Source organism: Cavia porcellus, unplaced genomic scaffold, assembly GCF_034190915.1.
Source record: "Cavia porcellus strain 051 isolate PalLab524CR breed Dunkin Hartley unplaced genomic scaffold, mCavPor4.1 scaffold_2, whole genome shotgun sequence".
Lineage (NCBI taxonomy): Eukaryota > Metazoa > Chordata > Mammalia > Rodentia > Caviidae > Cavia > Cavia porcellus.
This window is the reverse complement of record NW_026947485.1, coordinates 129,867,139-129,888,339: the sequence shown is the minus strand read 5'-3', so window position 1 is coordinate 129,888,339 and position 21,201 is coordinate 129,867,139. Positions and strand designations below refer to the sequence as shown.

The 21,201-nt window shown below is 36.1% G+C and overlaps 1 protein-coding gene across 11 annotated transcripts in view; it reads left to right on the top strand.

Moving 5' to 3' along the window:
* Mctp1 (multiple C2 and transmembrane domain containing 1) overlaps window positions 1-21,201 on the top strand; it is a 539,183-nt gene that overhangs the window by 445,728 nt on the left and 72,254 nt on the right. For 8 of the 11 annotated variants that reach the window (XM_063245354.1, XM_063245355.1, XM_063245356.1 and 5 more), the window contains one exon: window positions 10,293-10,412. The exons of the other annotated variants lie outside the window; for them this stretch is intronic. In XM_063245354.1, coding sequence (XP_063101424.1) covers window positions 10,293-10,412 — 120 coding nt within the window. The remainder of the gene's footprint in view (window positions 1-10,292; window positions 10,413-21,201) is intronic. 11 annotated transcript variants of the gene reach the window in all.

Below are 21,201 nucleotides of genomic sequence, written 5' to 3'. Positions count from 1 at the left end.
ACAAAAAATGATCAACACGACTGCAAGGTTATAACATGGAGGATTAAAAAGAAAGATCAGAAATCAGTAGGCCAGGAAAGAGATTCATGGTAAGCTGGATAAGTCTGAGTGCAATAATTTTAGTAGAATGATACAAGCATCTCAAAACTTGGCAATGTAACCGTCTGCATATCAGCTACTGTGCGAAAAAGAATCACCATAATTGATCATCTGCTTTTTAATAGGCATTGTTGTTCAGCAAATTAGAATTGAGAGTATAAAGACTGCAGGTCTATTTTTTAAAGTAACTTGAATCACAGACTTCAGTAACATGTGTTTGGCTTGTTAGCTGGGTCTCCTATTTTCTGGCACAGTTTACAGAACAGAGGGAGTTTCCCCCCATGAGCAACTGAACTACCAGCTGTTGCCCTAAATATTGTACCTGTGCAGGATGGAGATAGCTTTAAAGCCAACTTAGGGAAAATTTCACATTTTGTACATCAGCAGACATTGGTGTAAAAAGTTGTGTGTCTTGATGTAGCATTTACATAAACAAGAAGGGGAACTGACCAAGAACCTATTTCAAAACTAGTAATAGATTCATTTCTTTGAAAATTTAAAATGTGGCTATGTAGATCAAATCTTATAAATCATTATAGCACTCTAAAGCCCTAGAAAATATATAGAAATGCTACTTTTGTATGAAAATATCCCCAAACAAATGTTACATTTAATAGAATGTACAATACTTTGCTTGCTAATGGCCTTAAGAACTTGAAGATGGTAAGGATTATAAGAAACTTATTTAGAATATTTTGTGCATTACTTATTTCTAAGGAAGACAAATATTTATTTTAGTGTTGCTTTTCAATTTTAGGTTTTAGAACGGTTGTTACTTGGTATCAGCCATTTCCTCATGGGTCACTTAAAACAAATTTCTTTTCACTGTCCATGTTTGGTCATTTAAAAGCATACATTTATGATGACCAAGGATCTAAAAAAATGCCTGTGTATACAGCCTAATTTTGAATGATCTGAACTTCTGTGAATAAAGCTATTGAAATTAAAACATCATCTGTGTCTGATACAAGGATAGGCATCACACATCACTAAGGCTTAATTTCTAAGGGAACTCAGAGAATCAACAGTCTCTCAGTTCCGTTCTACACCCAAATTTTTACTAGCATTAAACTCCCAGCATTGCAGGGGTCTCTTATCAGTGATTCATGTGCGTTGCTTCAAGTTGGACATACTCTGGGCTTTCCATTTTGGAATTATCAGTGTTCTCAAAGCAAAGCCAGAGCCTTTCAGCTCTGACTTTGATAAATATGTTACAGTGTCAGTACAACTTGTAAGCTGAAGAGGAAAAAAAGATCTAAATAAATAAATAACTCAGCCCTCTGGCTGGCAGTTTCTATTGACATAATATCTCCATCAGGAAAAGCAGTACATGTAGTACATATTATGTTACAATTAGTTGATAGCAGAATCTCCATAGTGACTTTGGTCCAGTTCGTTGTGAGGATTCAGTCCTCTGTTCATGCTTGCATGGGTCATAGGTAACCCATCTTCAAATGAGTCCTATCTCGTTGTCACACTTGTTTCTTAATAGATGGAGTCAAGCTACGCTTTTCAAATAAGCATGGTGTCCTAAGGTTGTGGATTTTGAGTTTCATGTAGCAACTTTTAAAACCCAGTCTTCAATTTCACAAAATAAACAATTTGAATTTTTCAGTGTGCCTATGTATGTAATCTAAGTAAATTTGAACAAGCAATATTTTCCACACCACCAGTAAATAAATGAACCCAGCTAAAGTACATGGATTTCATTTAGAGTTTGTCAGTAAATCAACCAGTGTCTCTCTCTCTCTTCTCTCCCTATTTCCCCTCTCTTTTTTCCTCACAGTCATATGCCTCATTCCACCGGAATGGAGATAGATGGCTCTCCTGACATACTTTACCTATTAAATATTAGGAACCATTTGTAGATAATACACTTAGATTTTCCCCTCTAAACACATGAACACATACACATTCCAAAACACAACAGAGGTCTGGTTAGTTTGTTATCTGGTTGACGTTAGTCCAAAAAAAAAAAAAAAAAAAAAAAAAAGCAGTTCTCATTCTAATTAAGAGAAGCTACTCTTCAGATGTTTTTTTCAAGCTTGCAAAGGCCCCTTGTGTCATTGTGGTAAGGTCACAGGAAAAAAACCACAAGGTGGAGAGATCCAGCGGGTAGATCTAAGGTAGTCACTTATTCCCTGCTTCTGGTTATGGTACAGCACTGAACAAAACAAGGCGTGTTCTTCAATAGAACAACATAGCCCATTTTACATCCACCTTGGAAAGGCTATGGGGAATGCTAGGAATTACCCAGGCTCACTTCGCCATTCTTCTCCCCCTGGTAAATGAAGGTGGCGTAAGAAGCTTTAGTGGAACCCACCAGAAGTAAAGACCATAGAACAAATGGGACTCTATCAGCTATTTAAATGAAGGTGAAACCACCCCCTTCCCAGAAGGGGGTTTTAAAGACTCTGATGCTGGCTTCTTACTATACTCTTCCATCAAATTTTTAATCCAAGAATCTGGCCTCCCCAACAACTCTCATGATGACTTTAAAAAAAAAAGTTAAAAAATTGAGGTCTCTCTTTACATTGATTGCCTAGCGTTTTTGTTCAAGGCGCACCTTATTAGTAGAGGTAAAATAGTTTTTTTTTTTTTTAAGGTTTTATACTATAACCAGTTTTTATTCATTATTAAGCATCTGAAAGGTTTTATTTTTTAATCAGTGTCTAGTTACTTACAAGGCATATCCTGTGTGTTTATTATCTTTCTAATTTGAGGTCTTAGGAAATATTCTCATTCCAAATAATCCTCTCTATTAGGACCAGAAAAATCCTTCAGGTTTTATTCTTGTAGTGAATATGAACTTTTGACATTTCTGCTGCCCCTTTTTTAAAAAACCTCAAATAGTTTTTTTTTTTAATGAAACAAACAAAGCTACGAGGGGTGTAAAAATGGGTTAATGTTATGAAGGCCTGACTATAAATGTGTTAAGTTTCAGGAAAAAAATTGAAATTAGGAAGGAAAAGGACTTTCGAAAAGGACTGTGAAATAATTAATTGTTTTGTAAGAGATGGCCTTTCCGTGTAGGCAGAGATTTTTTTTTCTTCACTTCTTTCTGAAGAGACAGTCAAATAGAGAATCTCATCTCTTAATTAGAAAGAAAAATACTCATCAAATGCATCTCATCACTGGAGAGCTAATGATCCACAGCTGTTAGTCTGAAAGGGCAGGCTTTTTTCCTGAACAGTAGGAAGTGTTAATCATTTTGGATGAGATTTCTTTTTAAAATATACTGTAGTTTGCAAAAGAATAGGATATTCAATATCCCAACTTAAATGATTTTTTGAAGTGGGCTCCCCTAGGGATTCTGTCGTGTGTGGCACTGAATGATCATTGAATGCTGGCACCTTCCACCACACTTCAATGAAAGCATCAATTGAGAGGATGATGTGCATGGCCCCGTCCTGTGTGGAACTCTGAAACCCCTGGGCTCAAAGAAATATAAAATCGTGCATGTCTTAAAAAATGGGGTTGGAATACATTCTTAATATTTGAAATCATTCATTTGACTTTATGCAATTTGCCTTGTTTCATGTGAGTGGAAACTTTATCCCACCTTCTCTTAGCTTCTTAAGTAGAATAGTTTTTTGTTTGTTTAATCTTCATGTGAAAAAAGTAGGACCTTTTCTGTCTGTACAAATGTAATTAGTCCATTCAATTTCCAATCTCTGCCTTTATAACCACCTTACTAACCTTTTCTAAACATTTTGGATGGAAGAAAACCTTACTTAATGGAAACCTCGTGAATAGCCAACTTTTGATTATTTAGAGCCATGTGAGAGAGAGGGAAAAAAAGAAGCATGAATTTGGCTCCACGAACCTCATCTCCACCATTAGTTTCTGATCCCTTTGCCACACCAGACCTTTGCAGAACTCCGGGAAATGTCAATCCCTTATTTTGTACTGATGCAAAAGTGGTTATCTTGGACCAAAGGAAAGAAGAAATTAATACTCTGTAAATAATTGATACCTTCAAAGCATCAGAATTCAACAGAAAGTCCTTCATTTTAGAGTTGGTGTTGCTTTGAGGGAAAAGCACACTGGATGAGGAATCAGAAAACCTGGTTCTGTCTCTTTGCTTTTTTAAAATTTTTATTTAAAGGGGGTAAAATTAAACACAACAAAACAGTACAATATAGGACATAAGAAAGCAAGGTAAGAGATATATATTTCCAAGCTAGAGGACCTGAGATCTTCACTATCATATTGTCTCTTGTTTTCTTCCAAATAGTTGTCCATGTCTTTGCATACAGAGAATTCATACAAAACAACATAGCATAAAACTGATCCGAACAGAATGAGGAAGGCATTTTAGGTCTTCAAAACCAGACAATAGGGAAGTCACCAGGTTCTTTCTCTTTGAAGAGGGAGGTTCTTAAGCAACTCTCAAATTCCTGAGCTTTATTCTTCTCATTGTAAAATGAAATCTTCTAATGTTTAGTCTTTCCATTCATGACTTTGTCCCTGAAGTTCATTCTATGCGATGTGATAGAGGATACTTGTTAAGACAAATTATTTCCTTTCAGTAAGTTAAAAAAAATTAAAAAGCCCATTCTGAATAGTTATGATTACAATTTAGAGTGTCTTTAAAACCTGACTCAAGTAGATACTTACTTGTGCATTGTGACACTGATGCTAATCTAATACTATAGGCAAGGTAATAGTGATATAGATAAAAGCTGTTTGAATTTTAATATGACCAAGAATTATGGACAGGAATTTGTATTCACAAAACAACTAGTTAAGAACAAGCTTCTCTTTTATATCTAGGGTGTGAGGTTGTTAAAGTTGGTTTATACTTTGAAAACTAATTGCTTTAACTACCAAATTCATAAAATCTGCAGTGTACACTAAAGCCATTTACTAACAATGACTTTATGTAAAGATCTGGGTTTTTCTTGTTTTGATTATGAGTAAAAAATGTAACCACAACCCCTGTGTTTAACACAACTTCCTTGCAGCAAAAACATTTCTCTCCACTACAGATATCACATCTGACTTCTAGAACTGCTCAAAGAATTATTATCATATAACTTGCCTTAGAGCATTAGTTTATCTAAAGTCTGTGTAATTTTCTGAAAATAAACTTAAACAGGAAAATATTAAATTGATAATATTTGGACCAATGCAATAATTTGTGGTAAAGCATTCGCATACTTCATTTGCTCCTACAGCCACCTTATAATGTAATCCAATGTTATCTGTGCTGTACATAATAGATAATAAAATAAATAATTGACTTACCCAAGTCCTGTGTTAATCACATATTAGAAATAGACCAAAAACCAATTCTTGAGGTTGTTGATGCAGAATGTGTTTTGTCATACTACAGTGTTTCTGGGGAGAGAAGATAATATGTATCAGTTAGCTTTTGCTGTATAACAAACTGCTCCAGAGTCCATAGCTTGAAACACTTGGCATTTATATAGTGATGATTCTGTGGGTCAAATCTGGACCAGATTCACCTGGGCATTTCTTCTGTATCAGCCTGGTCCTGCTCATGCCAATACTTCTTCAGTTAGCATCTGATCAGTGTGTAGCTTTGCTTCTGATTGCTCCCCGGTATTCAGCTGAAGTGACAGAGGTAACTGTGTCACATGTTTTTATCATTTTTGCTACTCTTCTTTCCCAAAATCCCAGTGTCAGGGTAGAAGGGTATTACAAAAAGATTGAATACAAGGAGACATGAACCAATTAGAGCCATTACTGGACACATTTACCACACACTAAATATGTGCAGTGTGATCAAAATATATGGTGATGTTTAAATTTTCCATCCATTTTGCCAAACAGTGATAGTGGGATCTCATAGATACATAGTAGTCCAAAGCCAGGTGAAAAAATTTTTTTAACTTCTAGATAACAGATAAAACATTCAGTATCCCTTTCTCATAATGAAAGTTGTGTGTATTTAATACCATTTGACTAATGTTCCATGATGATTTTCTGCTATACCACTCTAATTGTAAATCATAACAGTCATCTAGTGATGTTTTGAAAAGAAAATCACCAAATGCTTGCATAGTGTAAGTCTCTAATATGCAGAGAAAACTAATATCGGACTTGTCTGGAAGGAAGGCTTGAATTCTATGATGGTAAAGTAGAGATAAGCCAAGCCTCCTTTTTACAAAGTGGGCTGTGGACACTGGGCAGTGGGAATATGGATGCAGGGAGAGAAGGGGAGAAGTGAGGAGACTGTGGTCAGCAGGAGGAAGGTTGATGGAGAAACAAAGAGGAGATGCAATGATTGTAAAGTTGAATGAAATTAAATACTGTATGAATCTGCAAGAGTTTTTATCACCTGGTGGAATATTGAAAACTTCTGGAAAATGTTTGGAAAATGGTCCTCTGTCCATGTTACAAACAGGAAAACAAAACAAAAACAAAAACAAAAACAAAAACAAAAGGTCAAGGAGGAGTATGGGTGAAGACACGTGCTACACATATTTTATGGTTTGTGTTTGTATTCTTTGAAAGTATTGATTCTTTTTTATTATTCTTTAACTTCTTTCTTCATCCCATTTTAGCCCATTCACTCTTTTCTCCCAAAGCTATGAAGAAGTCTAGTCAGGACCAAGGACAGATCCCGGGTCAGCTTGGGTTTTCTCCTCTGCTTTTATTCTCCTCTACCCTAATAAGACACTGAAGGCCTAATCTTTTGAATTATTTCAATTTCTTTTTTAGCAAAAGAGAGAAGATCAATGTTGGTACATGTAGGTCCCAAGGGGCGGGAAGAGGCTTCAGTGTAGAGAGCTCTTTGTATTAGAGGACTCTTAACAGCTAACAAGAATTGGAATTATCATTAATATTATATAGTGAATGATTGCTTTTTGTTTTCCTAGTGACTCCTAACAATGCAAATCCAGTCACTCACTATTGCATAGTACACTGCAAATGTTCCATAAGTGCATTTTAATTATTAATCTGTATTCATGTTGGTTTTTAATCTTTCATAAAATTAAATGATTTTGTATTTAGAATTTATTGAAAGCTCTCTTTATTTAAAAGATATTTTCAACAGTAGGAGCTCCTTCTTCAATTACTAAAATTCTTAAGGAACACACAGTAGAAAAGGCGACAATGTTCCATTGTCACAATACCTAAAACTAAGGTAATTTTTGTCTTCTATGTCTTCCCCCAACACATGTTCCAGTATTCATGAGGGTAGGACATGTGAACATACCACAGGCACTCATAGGCAGTGTTGTGTCACTTCTAAGTGCTGTACTTTAAGAAACCTATTGATATATTTATTTGGCTATGAGAAGATATCTACAACAGGAAAGTAGAAAGAAATGTATCTTCTTCCTAATTCCCTTTATAGCTGATGATGTTGAGCCAACAGGAGAAAAAAGGCATAATTGATGCTGTGGTTACTTGCAGGATTACCACCTAGAAAGGGCTTTCTATGTAATGTCAGGCCAATAACCAATACTACTTTATGGGCATTAATAAAATTGACTCCGTATAACACTAGGACTCTCACACTATGAGTAGAGACCAGAGGAGATAATTCATCTGTTCAACAGGTTAAAAATGACTTCATATGATCATATTAAGCAATAAAATAACCTTAGTCCCATCTATGAGGCCAGAACTTGCTGAATGGAGTGAATACCCTCAGAAAAGGCAAATATTTAAGAAGATCCATGAGGCAAGACTGTAATCAGAACCAAGATGCAAAATACTTTATGTAGCACAGACAGAATGGAAAGAGTCTTGTCTGGAAGAAGTGCTCAGGCAGACTTATCTGTGGAAGGCAGATGTTTGCTAGTAGCATGCCAGTTTGTAATTCTGAATGCATTTTTCTGAAATTAGTTGGCTCTATATAGCTGTTCTGCACTTTTACTAATACCAACAGTTAAATAGATGTCTTTTGAATGATTCAGGAACCCAGTACCCATTTCCTCTTTAATTCAGTAAAACTGAATATTTATTGTACCCTAAGCACTCTTTTAAGATCCCAAATGTAAAACAGTGAATAAAAAGAAAAGAATTCCCTACTCTTAAGGAGCTTACATCCTAGTGACTACCTAAACATTAAAAATAAATGTGAAAACCTTAATATGGACTCTAACCAAAACTAATTTTTCAATCTGGGAGTCTAGTTCAGTGTTAGAGTGCTTGCATAACACGTACAAGGTTCTAGGTTTCATCTTCTAGCACCAAAGCAAAACAAAACAAAACCAAAAAATGAAGAGGAATGAGAAATAAGTAACAAGAAAAAAAATAATTTTCCCTTTTACAAATGGTGTTAATGTCTATTAAGTGCACCTTAATTAATTTCCTGAAAAATAATTATCTTCATAAAATATATAACAACACCTGTCAATTATAGCTTTTATCATTTTATTTTTTTCAAAAATTAAATAGAGATATGTTTTTCTAGAAGACTTTCTACTTTTCTGGTGAAAGAAAACATAGAGCTAATGTTTCATGCATTGCAATATTTAGAATTTTGGTTATACAAGAACTTGTTCAATATGCAGAGAAATTACTTTAAGAATGTATTATCATCACATAATACTCTCCCAGATTCATTTGTTAGGTTACTGAGCCACCGTTTTGTTTTTTTGTTTTGTGTGTGTGTGTCCATTTGAGTTATGAATATCAAAGAATTCCATATTTAACATGAATAACCCCAGTGGTACAGTAATGTCAAAGGTCATTTGAAATTTGGAGAGGTGTTCCAGAAGCCGTCAGGTTTACTGATGTCTGTTTAGATGTGGAAACACGGAGGCAAATTGATATTCTAAGGCCCAGATCTTGAGTTCTCTGGCCTTCTGGCTAGGGGTCTCACTCACATTCTGTAGTTCAGTTATCTTTGCCATTTGAGTGGGCTGTGGCCTTGACTGAAGTTCTTTCAGGTGTTCCATGCTGTGCCTGACAGGAGTGTCCGTGGGGTGTCACCCCCAAGTCCCCTTACCTGCCAAACATCTGGAGCTGACAATACCCAAGCATCTGACTGAAATTCCTAGTTATACTACCATTCAGCTAACTCTTAGCTGGCAGATGGCTTTAGAATTTGACGACTCAGTTCATAATTAGTTAACTTTCTGAGTACCGATACCATTTACACTACAGTAGTTTTTATGTTTGTTTTTGTCAACTTACTGGATACCAAACAGGGCATCAAACCCTTAACACATTTTAACTGTTTAATTCCTAGAACTGTGAAGCAATACTTCCTTGGTTCCTTCTTCACAGAGGAAATAAACTAGACAGAGGAACGCATCAGTTGCTAAAGGTTATTCAGAGAGTTAGCATCAGTGTCAGGTGTGGAGTACAGATCTTGTATCCCACCTGATTTAACATTAACGTCAGTTGACAGGGAGAACCACATACCCTAAGAATTTAAAAATATGTTTAACTGTCCAAGAGTCTGGGCCCGGGATATAGAGAGTGAGCCATGCTTTCTATTCGAAGTCCTGTTAGTTTACAGTTCAAATGCTCTTAGAATGGCTCCATCTGTCACCCTGAGTTCCTAATCTAACATTTGTCTTACAACAAAAAATAGTTTATATGCATAGAGTTATAGGTGTTAAAAACTAATACAAATAAGTATATTAGAATTTCGTTTGATGGAATTATTCTTTATTTTCATGTAGTAGTCATTTGATTTCTGTAGTGATACTGAACACTAAGGCAAACTTTTTTACACTTGTTGGTAGTGGGGATTTTTTGTTTTTTGTTTTTCATAACATGAAACTTTCGCAGCTCTCTGTGTAGGCTCAGTATTTTCATCTGCTTGTTATACTGGTTATATTGTGTTATCCAAGTGAGATTTTAAAAGTCCCTGATGTTTAATAGTGACTCAGCTTTTGAAATTAAGACAGCTGGACTGGATTATTCTGACAATGTACTGAAGCTCGTTTTGCTGCCTTTAAAAAAATTATTTTGTCTAACCTTACTAGAGGAGAAAAATTAACATTGCCTCTTTGATAATGTAATGATATTAGTGTTTCCTTCTTAGAAATGAAACACAGTAAAAATCTTAACCTTGACTTTGCAGAAGTCAGTTGTACTTTTAGAAAAATACTCATCTTTGCACAGCTTGTTTTCAAGATAAATCTTGCCATCCTGAAGTGTTCAGTTTTTTTGGTTTCTAAAGTAGAGTATGAATAAGAGAGTCCCTCTAATGAAATTCAGAATTGACTCATCTTTTTCCTCTCTTCTCTTTCCTCCAGCTCTTTCTCTTTGTAGTGTGGAATTTTGAGCTCTACATGATACCCCTGGTTTTGTTGTTACTATTGACATGGAACTACTTCTTGATAATATCAGGGAAAGATAACAGGCAACGTGATACAGTAAGTCTCTACTTTCTTACTCGTGTTTTTGTTCTCAGTCTTAGCTCCACCGACAAGATCAGCATTGGATTTGGTTTTACAAACCAGAATTTCTTTCTATGAAGTACTCAAGTTTTGAAGAAAGTTTTATCAGATGAAAACTAACTCTTTGGTCCTAACTCAATAGAAAGTATTCATCTATTTCTAGTGTTACTCATCTTGATAGAAACTGAAGTAGGCAATGCACCACAGAATGGCTATGATTTTTAGTCATAAACGGTAGTTACTGGAAATTATTGTACCTTCTCCGTTTTTCTGTCTTGACGAATCCTGAATTACCAAATTATGTCACAAAATTCTTAATGATCAGATCAAATGAATATGCTTTACTTAAAACAGTTCTCTGTGCAGTCATTGAAAGGGAAGAAGGATTTATATTTGTTGGCTTGGAAAAGTGTGTTAAAGTACCTGAAGTCAATGGTATTCACTGCACAATAGCAAGTACCTTTCTTTCTGTGACAAGTCTATTTAAGTACCAGCTCAAAAATGAAGAACTTTCAAATCATTTAAAGAAAGTGGAACTAAATATATTTGCCATCTTTGACACTTTGGAAAGTCTTTAGAATATATGTGACAACCTTTGTGCTCTCTTGCACTCTGTCTCTTACCTTTCCTCCCTCCCTCTCTTTCTTTTAGACTAAGAAGCAGAAGCTAGTGATTTTGTTCTCCTAACAAGTTTTTAGTCCTGTAGAGTATTTCACTACTCTACAAATTTATTTGCAATATCTTTCCTGCATATAAATAAACAAGGAGGAAGGTCTCCAAATAGGACATTTGTAATTGGACAACTTGATAGATGGCCATGAAGAAATTAAAGGATTGTCAAACACAGGAATTGACTTGATAACTGCGTATTCATCAGCTGTGCAGTTTTTCATGTGGTTTATACACAGGAATTTTTGTCAACTATTGTAATGATGTATAGTGACATAGTACTAGTGAAAAAATGTTGCAGACTGCTTTATTGTAATAATAAGCATCAGAGCAGTTAAAAAGACATAACTGTGACACGAAAGTTCCTTTGAAGCAATGTATACTTCAAAGGGTAACATAAGTAAAATCTTATTTCTTCAACATAATTCCTCCTCATCAAAATACAATCAAATTTTGATTACACAGAACCACAAAGTATATGGTAAAGTTGCCAATAACACACCAGATTTATTTCCCTGTCGTTTTTCTGTATCCCTTACCAGAGGGTGTGTTTGAAGGAAGATACTTTTTATCTCTGTGTTTGCCACTGTCTCCGGCAAGTCTACAAATTAAAAGTGTCCAAAATAGTTTTTGTAAATAATGTCAAATGAAATTTGAAGATTGCTGATAGAGATTTTAATGGTTAGGCAGCATCAATAGACAAAAAGTTATTACTATCGGCAAGGATTTTTATAGATATATATTTGAATTGCACACTGAGAGGTAAGTCCCAGATGTTATAAAAGTTGGTGTCAGGGGGCCTAATAAGTACTTTGGTCAATTAATCCAGGATATTTTCTTTAAGAAAATAGGACTCTTTCAGACAATTGCTTTTTTGTCCTATTTATTTCAGAGAGATTGTCAAGAGAGAAAAATCTCTTATTTTTCATTCAGTTGCCTTGAGACGAATTTGCAAATAAGATTACTTGCAAATAGGAAAAAGTGGTAATTTAGTTTTAGTTTCTTAATCCTATGAGGGAGCTTATCTTCAATATTTAGTCATCGGTTTGAGAATTCTTAATAAAAAATTCTGAAACTGTAAACCGGTTGTTATCTTTTCCAGAACATACCTGTCTTGGCTGGAAAAGTCCATTTTACCAGGGGAAAATAATATATAATGTATCCTTGGAACTTAAAATTTTCTGACTTTTTATAAATGTGTAGAAAAATTACATAATACGGAATTAACATTGCATAACATGCCATTTTTCAACTGCCCTTTACGTTTTTACAAAATACAATTCCAAAATAGGCCTCTCCAGATCTTTCCCTCTTAGGCACACGTCTTCTAACAGACTTCCCCTTTTATCCCTGGCCCACACTGTGTCCCCCCAGCACAACCCACTGTGAAGCATTCTATAGTCTAACTCTTCAGAATGCCAACTGCATGCCATAACTCCCAGTAATTGCCTTTTATTTGCCCAAAACACACATATCCACATATTCTGTTCTTCCCAGGCACCAGAGCAGCAATCACAACGTTTCATTCAGCTTCTTATTCACTGGCTCAGTTGAGACCTTACGTAACTCTTAAATCCAATTTGTCTAATTATGTGTTTTCTGGCATACCCAGCTGTGCATTTGAACTGGTTGCTCCTTTTGAAAAGAGACCTGGATTATACTTTGCTGGTTGCAGATTATATATGTGTGTATGCAAATTAAGGGAAAGTGCTTGTAGGGGTTACTATGCTGTGGCTAAGTGACTTCTGCACAGTATATAGCCCTGGAGGAATAGTGTTTTGCCCAGTGCCCTTGATGCTATCTCCGAAACATTGCAGGATTTTTCAACATGTGTAAAAACTATTGGATCTTTGATGTGCATTAATCACATGGTTGCCTAATCCAAAAATCAGGAAATTTTCCATATTGGAAAGAGAAAGGCAGAGAGAGACAGACAGACAGACAGACAGACACAAGGACACACAGACACACAGAGACAGAGACAGAGACAGAGACAGAGACAGAGACAGAGAGACAGAGAGAGAGGGAGAGACAGAGAGAGAGATTTCTGTCATGAAAATGAAACTATACATTCAACTAAGAAAATTTAATTGCGATGAAACTATAAATGAAGAACAAATCAAAATGACCCTCAGCTTTACATAGAAAAAGAAAAGGAAATACTAGTTCCATGGCATAAGAAGTTGAATGAGAAAAAAAAAACAAACACTGTGAGACATGAACAAGGCATGAATGAGTGAAAATTCACCATATTGATGGACTGTTGGGATAAATACTGGGATAGCAAAGAGTGAATATTATTTATTAAGGGAAGGTTTTCCTGTTGTAGAACCTTAAGATTGCAGTAACTAAAATCTCCACCCTTCTCCTTCTATAGTGCCTGTTCTAGTTTAATTAGAAAAGTGAGATACAATCCTTGCTGAATAAGTTTTGCTACACTTAATGAGCTGAACTGTTAAGGACAGGCAAAGCAGGCAGCCATTCCCAAGGTTGGAGGTGTAATCTCAGAGGGTAACCACAGGAAAGGCATACTTAGAAATGGTATTTCACCTCACATTGTTTCCCAGTCCATCTTGTTAAAAATAAGCTATCCTAGGTCTGAATCTACCTAGACTGGGATCATGACATTAAAATTTCTAGCATGAGAACTGTTCGGCTTTTCCAGAGAAAACTGCTTAATACATGCTTCATTCAGAAATCTCCGTGGCATGAAAGGAATATAAAGATAAAAATGTCATCCTCCTCTTGATTTGAGCTGTCACTTCAAAAGCTGGAGAAAATTTCCCCTGCACTACCTATTAGGCTTGTACCAACCCACTAATTTATAAATACTGCACACAGAATTTTTGAAAGGGAAAAATAGTTGCCAGGAAATAGTCTTTACTTTTAGCTTAAAAATTACTGAACCCTCTTGGGTACCAAGTGAAGCACACTTTATTCACTGTGTCAATTAGTCCTGTCTGGAGAGAGAAGCCAAATTGTGCCAGCCTAGCCAATGGGTTGGTCCTCCTATAATAGGTGATGCCCCAGTCTCTTCATTTGAAGCGATGAATGTGAAGCAGTTGTGGCTATTTGTACTCCTTAAAAAGGGACTCTAATCTCAAGATGATGAAGGAAATGGGTTGCTCAAGAAACCAAGGGTCTCTCACACATCCCACAGGTATCATTTTTACTTTCTGTCCCAGGAAATCAGACAAGAGAGATTAAATAACTTTTGCACAGGCATATTCATCTCAGGATTTTGCTACTAACCTCCAATCAATTCTGTTTCCTCTTGGAATTATACTTTGGTATATCCCATGTCTCCCTGGTCAAGTGTCCCTCAAGAGTTACAGAAAAAACAAACAAACAAACAAAAAAAAAACCCAGTAGCACTAATTCTGCCTTCAAGCAGACATATTGATTGAAAACAATTCCCTAGCCCTTTATCTTTCTTACTGTTCATTCAGGCGAATGGAGTAAATGCTTATTAAGTAATTTCTACACATCAGATATCCCGCTAAGCCTTTTAGAGATGTCACATCTTTTTATTCTTTGCAATAACTACATCAAGTAAATGATTTTTAGTGGTGTTATCCCCACTTAACAAATGAGAACATTCAAAATGAAAGGCTAAATAATGAACTCCACAGAGTAAATGTGATGGAAACCCAGCTCTGTCCTTTTCCAGAACCTCTGGATATTTTTCTAGTAAAAACTTGGATACATCTTTCCCAAAGGGCCACTTTTTAAGTGTCCAGGGCTTTGCATAGCATCACAGAAGTCCCTGGATTCTTCCCTATAAGGTACCCAGGGACTTCTCAAGAAATGATGTTGGATGTCTGTCCTGGCCCATTCAATTCAAAGGCACCCACAACCAGAAAAACAACCTCCCCTTCACCCAGGTGAGCTTGGGAGGGTAAACTGATGCTCAGAATCCTTCTTGTAAGCTAGGAAAGTCTTCGAATTTTTTTTTTGACATACAGAAATTCTCTGTGCAGGTTTTTTAATTACACTTTAAAAGAACATTCATTCTTACTGTCATGATAAGCCTCCCACACAACAATCTCAGTTGCCTAATCAATGATGGCATTAAAAGACTGAGGAGTGGGACAGATCAATGAAATCATTCTGACTCATGATATGACTGTGACACAAATTGAGACAAAGCCTGCCTTGCTCAAATACTTTAGTAAATACTGAAATGTTTCACTAACTTCCCCGAAATGGTAACTCATTCACTTCTTTTCCCCTTAAGAATAATACTTCATCTTGTTTCTTGTTGGATCTGATTCAATTAGTTTCAAAGGAGCTACCTAGAAAAAACAGGTTTTATAAAGAAAAAAAAAATACTTTTGCTACCATAAATGCTGTTGGAAAAACTGGGCAGGTTCACCAAAGAAACATCTGGTGTTTGACCTGAATCTCTGTCAATAAAACACATTTATCATTTTTCAGCCAATGTTCTGAGTTCCAAAACAGTCCACAGTGGGATATTTAAATATGTGAGACAGTGAATAAGTGAATTATTCCTAACAGGATCTAAAGAGCTTGCAAAATCAAGCTGAGAGAGAAGAGGAATCCATAAGCAAAAGCATTCTGAATGCACAGTTAGAACCTCTCTGCTTCAGTGAGGATTTTGTCATTCACTGAAAGCAGCACAGACAAGTCTCCTGTGTTTGCATTTCAGTACCAAAAAAGACCACACGCTCATTGCTCTTCACAGAAGCGGCCCTGAGTCATACAGCCTGTAAATACATCTAAAAATAGATGATCACTCTTTTCTTTCTCGTGCTTATTTCAACAGAAATTTTCTCAGTTTTTTTCAGAAGGTCACCAGCTTGCAAAACTCTGGGAGGATCAAAGCCTTTGGTTCCCCCAACACAATCACTACATGAAGGAGCCAAACAACAGCCAATTAGGTGTCCGTTGAAAAGTTTATACCCCACGACCCCTCTCAAAGCTATTCTTAGCCTGCTTAGCCTGCTGACTGGCCACTCACCCTACAGAGAGTGTCCCCCACACTGGTGAGCATCACTCACCAGGGTCTGGACATGGACCGACTGGATTTCCAAATGTTCTCTACTCATTTCAAACCCTCCTCCAACCATCGCATGCTCTCATCTCCTCCTCCTTAGACGGTGACCAGATGACCTTCGATTTTGTAGATTTTTCTTACGCCCCAATGCTGAAACCCAATGATTTCATCCTAACTTAGGACTTCCAGATGTAACAAATAACAACACAGCTGACTAATTAAATTGGAGTTTCAGATAATGGGAGTGTCTTACATTAAGTAATACTTGCTATGTATTTGAAATTATGAATTAACCAGATGCCCTGTATTTATTTGTCAGCTTTATCCCAGTACCTCACAGTCTTACCTAGACCTGCAGGAAAGTGATCGATCCAGAATAAAATCCTACTTTCACAATTGTGGTGCTCGGATGGCTCTCTGATCTCAAGCATATCCGAGAAACCCCTTCATGAGCAGGTTCCATCATTAAACCACTACATGAGCTTAATCTCCTCTTTATTCCACAAAGATTGTTTGTGTGGTTTTTGTTTTTGGCTTTTGCATTTGTCTGTTTTTGTTTGTTTGAAAATGTATAACATTTTTTGGACAAAAGGTAGGAGTATGAGGCCAGAGCAGGGAGCCTCACAAATGACAAACCAGAACACACCCATAGTGCTTTGTGTATCTAATCCCAATGCAGAGCAAGAGATCTCGAAAACATCAGTTTTATTTTTTAAAATATTTGCGTGAGTAAATATTTTAGTTTGATCTTTCTTTCCAAATCCCAAAACTGTCTACTTTCTGTCAAGAAAATAATTTCCAGTCAAGAAAATAATCATTGAGTATTTTTAGGAATTAACAGTGCTGTTATTTAAGACAGTGATGAGACCTGAGGGAGAAACTAAATCAAATACCTGAATATAGTGAGTTCAGGGATAAAGGTCTGTATATGATATGCAGAACGTGCATGAAAAGATAAGTCTGGATATGTGTGTGCTGCACATACAAAGCCAAATATCTGTTGTTATAATGCCCACTTGCTCTTCTCCCTGTCCTCTTTCACTCAGTAACTTCCTGTTTACCTTTAATTCTTCTTGAATTTACAGGCTGTCCTTTTACCTTATTCTCAAACTGCAGCTACACTTAAAACAGGAATGATAAAACTGTAGGATGGTCGAAGATGAGCGTCACCTGTATGTGACATGTTGGTTCACATATAAAAAGATGTAAGAAAAATGCTTATATTTTTAAAAATCAACTTTCTGAAGATCAGTTCACTAGAAGGAACAATTTTTGCTTCAGATCTATTAAGACTTAAAAGACAGACTTAAAGTTCAAGGTAGTTGCCTCAGAAGATATTTATGGTTCCTGCTCTGTCTTAGCTGCCTACCATCAGACAGAAATCTTCCCACCTTTTTTGGGTTCTCCAGAGATTTCTGGGAGAATATAATGAGGAAACGAGGTTCCACTAGTTCATAGAGCGTTTCTTTCCTGAAATCCAACTCCTTTTCAACCAACGGAATCATTTTGACAACTTCTAAGGAAAGCTGGAGTTGTTCCCATAAACGACTGATTTTCTCTTAAGCTTCTATTAGCCCCTGGAACCACTGTCAGTGGAACACCAACTCCCCAAAACCTCCTCAAAGTGTCTCATGGATTCAGTGACTTCCCATCAGAATGATTCTCCTGGGTATCCAACTCAAGCCTCTAGCTGGCTATCTGCCAAGTGTCGTATCATCTTTGTTTTAAAAGTTCTGAACACTCCCACCCTGATTTTGTCATTACCATAATTGAGGAGTGATACTTAGGAGAAGAGAACAAAGGAGTGGTCACAAATTCAGTCTCGGGAAAGATGTGTTTTCCTATCTATTTCTAATGGCCTCGTGTTTGTTCATTTCTGAATGATGTTCATGTAGCTTCTGGTAGATAGTCAAACTGCTGCAAAAATTGTGGTGATGCAGTAGGATGAAGAACCAAAGATAACACAAGCTACAGCACCTGATAACTCATGGCCCAGGACTACTTTGTATTGTTAATCTTTATCACTGGGTGCTGAATGCTCTTGGCAGAGGTTTATGTTTTTGTAGAGACTTAATGTCTCTGGTTCAGAAACGTGCCAAAACATTGCAAGAGCCCTGTCTCAGTGACTAGAAATAGACTAAGACAGATTTGGGCAGAATGTCATGGTTTACATCTGGAGTCTCCCCCCCCACCAATCCCTCCTGTAGTCATAGGCAGGACCTTTGAACAATGATTGGATTACAGGGCCTTACAGCTGACTTGCTGTTAGAAGATGAGCCTGCTCAGAAGAGGTGGACCCTGTGGATGTGGCCAGGAAGGTTATATCTCCCTTTCTGCTCCTTCTTCACTCTTTGCTTTCTATGCCAATGCTACAGCAGCCTTCCTCTGCCCCACACCTCAACCATGCTGTCCTGCATTGAAGGCAACTGACAACAGACTGACTGTGAGCTAAAGTAGACATTTCCTTTAATTTGTGGGTACTAGGTCTTATCCACATTTGCAAACTGAAAATAGAAACCAAATGATATGAGCTGTAATTGAAAACTATAGAGAAGGTTTAAATGTTTTAAGTCATTACATTTTTTTAAAAACCACATTTCTATTAATCCCCTTTAATATACTCTCCCTTGCTTATCCCCTGTCCTTGCCGCTTTCTGAAGCAGTTCTGGAAGTCCTCTCTTGTGAGTGTCTTTAGTTGCACTGTGATGGTTGCTTTGATGTCCTGAGTGGATTCAAAATATTTAAGACAAATTTCTGTAACATAGAAATATTACAGTGTGCCTTAATTCATGGTTTTAACCAAATGTGGTACCATGAGACTTCTGGGTCTCCCTCAAAATAAAAATGACCATGAAAGGTAAATGTTTGAACTGATTTTGGAAATGGAAGCAGCAATGACAGTCAGTTAAAGACACGTATGAGAGAGGGTGTCCAAAGCTGCTTGAAGAAATGACCAGAAGTGTGCTTGGAGCAGGAAAGATTAATGGCCATGTATCTTTTACTATAATTTTTAAAATTTAAGCATTTGTTGTATTTTTCAGTAACACCTTGTATATCTTTATCTGCTTATAGAAAATGTTTACAAATCAGAACTATTATTGGGACTCCCATAGACGTAAAAAATTTATATATATTTTTTGTAAGCATTGCATGAGATACATTTATCAAGAGCACAGACTACAAGTCCCTTCTATTATCTTGTATGTAGAATTGGAACAGTACATTTCAAGGGGCAAACAAGAGATACTTTTGAGAGCATTACATGTCATTTGCTACTGAATTTATTTCATGATATGAGAAAAAATTGTTAATACACACCACCATTTAATTAAAAATATTTGGTTGTTCAGGTAGTGTTGTTTAAATAAGAGACATTCAATTCACCTATGCAAAATTCTCAATTGAGTTATATTTTCATGTTTTTGTTCCAGCAGAACAAAACAAAAACAAAGCAAAACTCCTTAAAAACAGATGTTACAATTGCATCTTTGCAGATAATAAACATTACGACCCCAAATGTTGAAATGCAAAAGACATGGCATTAAATTCCAAACCTCCTACTTGCTATCTACACAGATTTATTCATTTCCCTGAGCCTCAGTTTCCTCACCAACCCAATGGGAATAATAGTATTATTGCCATGGTAGGAATTCCTGTATCCATAATTCTTTTCAGTGTATATAGAAGGCCTACAAAAAATGTAAACCCACATTTTTATCTATAAACAAAGGCATATGAAGAAATGTGAATTAAAGCAATTGTCAACAGATTAAAGATTCTTAGAAACTAAATTTCATAGAAATACCATAAGTGTATGCCATTGTGCTGATTATATTCATAGATGGGTGAAAGAAACTTTTTTTCTGGGTTATTGTGAACACATCTGCACCAGGAAAGATGCTTGGAGACAAAGGCAGGCAGTACCACTAGCAAAGAACAGGGCATTTCACTAAGCCATTATCAAGCTTAGAAGCAAAAGTATTCTTTCCTGACTCCTCACTGTGTCGGGCAAGAAAAAGGGAAAGGTAAACCCACAGTAGCATACTAGGCCTGGAGACAGGGACTCATTTTAATAAATCAGAATGGAACATGAAAATGTCAACTTAATCAAGCATTTAAATTTTATTAATCAAGCCTAATTTTTATGAGTGCAAATAATCACTGAAGCTGGACAAATTTGTTCTCAATTGCATCAGAAACATAATTTTAATATTTAATGGACTGATGAATTTAAATGGAGAATTATCTTTATGAAACATGCTCTTCATAATTTGCCATTAAATGAGAAATAAAAAAAATCAACATAAATCTTACATAAAGGTTATTTAACTAAATGTTGGTACTATAAATATTATAAATGCATTATGTTCTAATTTAGTGATCATACAGTACACTACATAAAGCAGAAATGATAAGTGGACCAGGCAGGCTTTTGTGAGACTATTGAGAGAACTCTGTTATACTGCGGGCAACTCAGGATATAACCACTACGGGGGTTTGTGGGGTTCTGAACATCCTTTTTATCCAGGCTTTTCTGCCACAATTCACCATTCACCTCAGACATTCTTTCCAGTCCAAATGTAGGTCCAAGCTCTCTAGGGCTTTCTTTTGTGAAGAAAAAAAGATTAAAAAATGAATTTTTTTTCATGGCATATAGAAAAAGATATACGCAAAGAACTCAAGTACTGTGATTTTTTTATATACATACATTTCAAACAAGCTCCGTGTTTCAAGCTAAATTTTACGATGTAATGTTTTCAGGCCTCAAAATATTCTTAGAGGGAAAAGAAAAGAAAAAAACTCGAATTAAGGCAAATCACATCCATTCTATTCACCCTTTATTGACCTTAACATACTACTTAACATAGTGAGTTATTGTGGATTTTCATAGAAAGTGAATTAGACCTAACAGGTTAATATGGTCTTTTAAAAGCCTGCTAATACTAATCCCCATGAAAAAAATATTTGTTTTGTTTTCATATTCTTTGAAGACTTCTCATATTCCAACCATGTAGTATTTACTTATAATATGTATGCTAAACTATACATTTACTTGGGGGGAAAAAACACTTCTGACCC